The sequence below is a fragment of the Zingiber officinale genome, chromosome 1A (assembly GCF_018446385.1).
Source record: "Zingiber officinale cultivar Zhangliang chromosome 1A, Zo_v1.1, whole genome shotgun sequence".
Classification (NCBI taxonomy): Eukaryota; Viridiplantae; Streptophyta; class Magnoliopsida; order Zingiberales; family Zingiberaceae; genus Zingiber; species Zingiber officinale.
The window spans coordinates 1,329,027-1,331,626 of record NC_055987.1 but is presented as its reverse complement, the minus strand read 5'-3'; the positions used below and the strand labels follow the sequence as shown (position 1 = coordinate 1,331,626).

Genomic DNA, 2,600 nt, shown 5'->3' with positions numbered 1-2,600 from the left:
CATAGTGGTAGTGTGATTTCGTCCGCAGTCAATAGCTGAGGAACTAGATAGCTATTTCATCTTGTCTGTCCACTAGACCAGTTAGTAATAGCATGAGTTTACCCGCAGATAGTGACCCTGACTATCCACTAGACCAAATATTTGTAGCATGAGTTTAATTTGCTAGCAGTCAAGACTTGTTTATATACTTGTTATGTGCTTATTATTTTATGCAGATAATATTTGAATGTATTATATGTACTTTCGATTTTTTGTTATACTTAGTTGGCAGATTAGTAGAGGGCTATATTATTCTTTATGTTTTTGTTAACGGATGATCATATTGGTACTCTTATTTTTCTAGTAAGTATTATTACATGAGACTGTTTCCTTTGATCTCCTTATATATAGTATTATACATTATCTTTCTTGTACTCACTACCCTTTATTTTTTTTTTCTTTGATGGTTGTGTTGACTACCATAGCATCGCCAAAATCCTCAGCCATCAGTCCTTCCATCGAACTCCAATTCAAAACTCATCAAAATCCTACCTTTAACATAGGAAATCCTCCAAATACTAATCAAGGTTACAGCTTTTTCGCAAAGGAATCACCTATAGATGAGCACCAAGTTGTAGAACACCAATACTCTTCTTTCCCTAGAGATTTTTTTCTCTTCCTTTTCTGTCCTTTCCTTATCTCTTCCCTCTCCAATGAGATATTTTTCTACAATGAAATCTTTTCCCTCACTCATCCGATCCTTCAAGTAAATAGAGTATAAGAGTGAGATTAATAAATAATAGGATCCCAAATGAAGAGGACGTGTAAGTGAATGGATGCCTAACTTCTTTTACCATTTATATAAATAAACCTTAAGAAGTAATTATTTTAGTTGTCAAATATTTTACGGTTTTGTTTTGTTGGAGTTTTATCTTGGGGCATTTTCAAAGTCTTTATTCATGGAAAACCATATCCCATGGCTTTAACTCCTGATGTTGTGTTTACTATCGAGAATGAATTTTGAATTAGTGGGAAAATCAAATCTTATTCCATGTGAAATGGCACAATTTTAGCTTACCATTCAATAGATGCGGAAAAACTGATGACTAAGAAATTAATTAATTTCGTCTCTCTGTCTCTACTTTCTTTTCTTTTCTTGTTCTCTCAACTAAAAAAAATATAAACACAACATAATCCTTATCTAGGTGGCAGTAGCTTTCAAGAACAGAAATATCAATCTGATGTCATGACTCAACCCAACAAACAAACAGCATCATAAATTAATTCATGAACAGAAGTAGACAAAAGAAAGAAAAGGAAAAGAAAGATAAAAGCTATTATCATATTGATGGCAATCTAATAATATATTAATTGATGGATAGCAGGAACAGGCGTGAACAGAGGACCTCACGCTAGTAATTCAGCTAGCACACATGTTTTATTCTCCATGATTATATATAGAAACGTGTCGAATTAGCTAGATCTTTGTAAATCTTATTGTCTTACAGTAGTAATTATATATATACGATCTCATGCATGCTTCAAGTCGATCAAGGGCAGAAGGTGACTCTGTAGTTGGTGCCGCCGGGGCAGGTGAAGACGACGGTGCTGGTTCGATCGTCCTGCGGGTAGCTGTAGGCGTCCGGGCACCGCGCCTTAAAGAACCTTGAAAAATCCGTGGGATCGCACGGCCCATTGTTGCAGCAGTACTGCTGCGTCCCGAACACGGTGCAGGGGTCGTTGCAGCCCCCCGGCGCCCTCAGCTGCGCCGGGCACTCCCCCACGATGTTGGCGGAGCACCGGATCCCTCGGCACCCGCCGGTGGTGGGGCTGAAGTCTATCCCCACGTTGTAGCCGGCCACGTTGGAGATGTCGAAGAAGTCGAGGTTGTTGTTCTGGTTGAGGGAGAACTCGGCGAGGGTGTTGGGCGCCCGGCCGTACCCCTGGCACTGCAGCATCCCGCAGTCGCCGGTCTGGCAGTTTCTGCCGTCGGAGGAGCACCCAGTGCGGGCCCATATGCGGCCGCCGGTGGAGCCGGCGTTGATGTTGACGGTCCAGGACTGCCCCGGGTTGAGCTGGTTACCGCCGCCTGTCTGGGGGCCTGTGGTGGCCCATGCGGCCCAGACGGTGTTTGAGCAGCTGTTGACGATCTGGAAGGTGGCGGCGTTAATGGAGAGAGGGAGGAGGAAGAGGAAGAAACAGAGCGCGGCGTTGGTTGATGGAGCCATGATTCAAGCTTGTGGAGATTCATGGCGCAAAGCAGGGAATTTATAGAGAGATTATGGTGGAGACAATTAATCTCATTATTTATTAACCAAGTAATAGATAATTTAATAAAAAAAATCTAGTAGAAAAAATTAATACGACAGGACTTTAACACAAAAATGTATGGATGACTAAAAAGATTACAAGCCTTAAGTCAAGAAAGACTTGCATGCATGGATTGTTGAACAATTAAATTGTTTAATTAAATGTGTAAATAGAAAATTCAAAGTCGTATGAACTAGAAACTTAATGGAAAGATGTGACATATTCGTGGAAAATAATTAAGAGATATTGTGATGGGCATGCTGAGGTAAATATATATCTAGAAGAGATGACTATATTAATTCTGATCCTTC

General features: G+C 40.6%; 1 protein-coding gene across 1 annotated transcript; it reads right to left on the bottom strand.

Moving 5' to 3' along the window:
* Positions 1–1,398: 1,398 nt before the first annotated feature.
* On the bottom strand, positions 1,399–2,207 carry LOC121998502 (protein P21-like). The gene has a single exon (XM_042553456.1). It carries the CDS (start codon positions 2,205–2,207, stop codon positions 1,530–1,532), a length of 678 nt encoding a protein of 225 aa, XP_042409390.1. The 3' UTR covers positions 1,399–1,529.
* Positions 2,208–2,600: the final 393 nt, after the last annotated feature.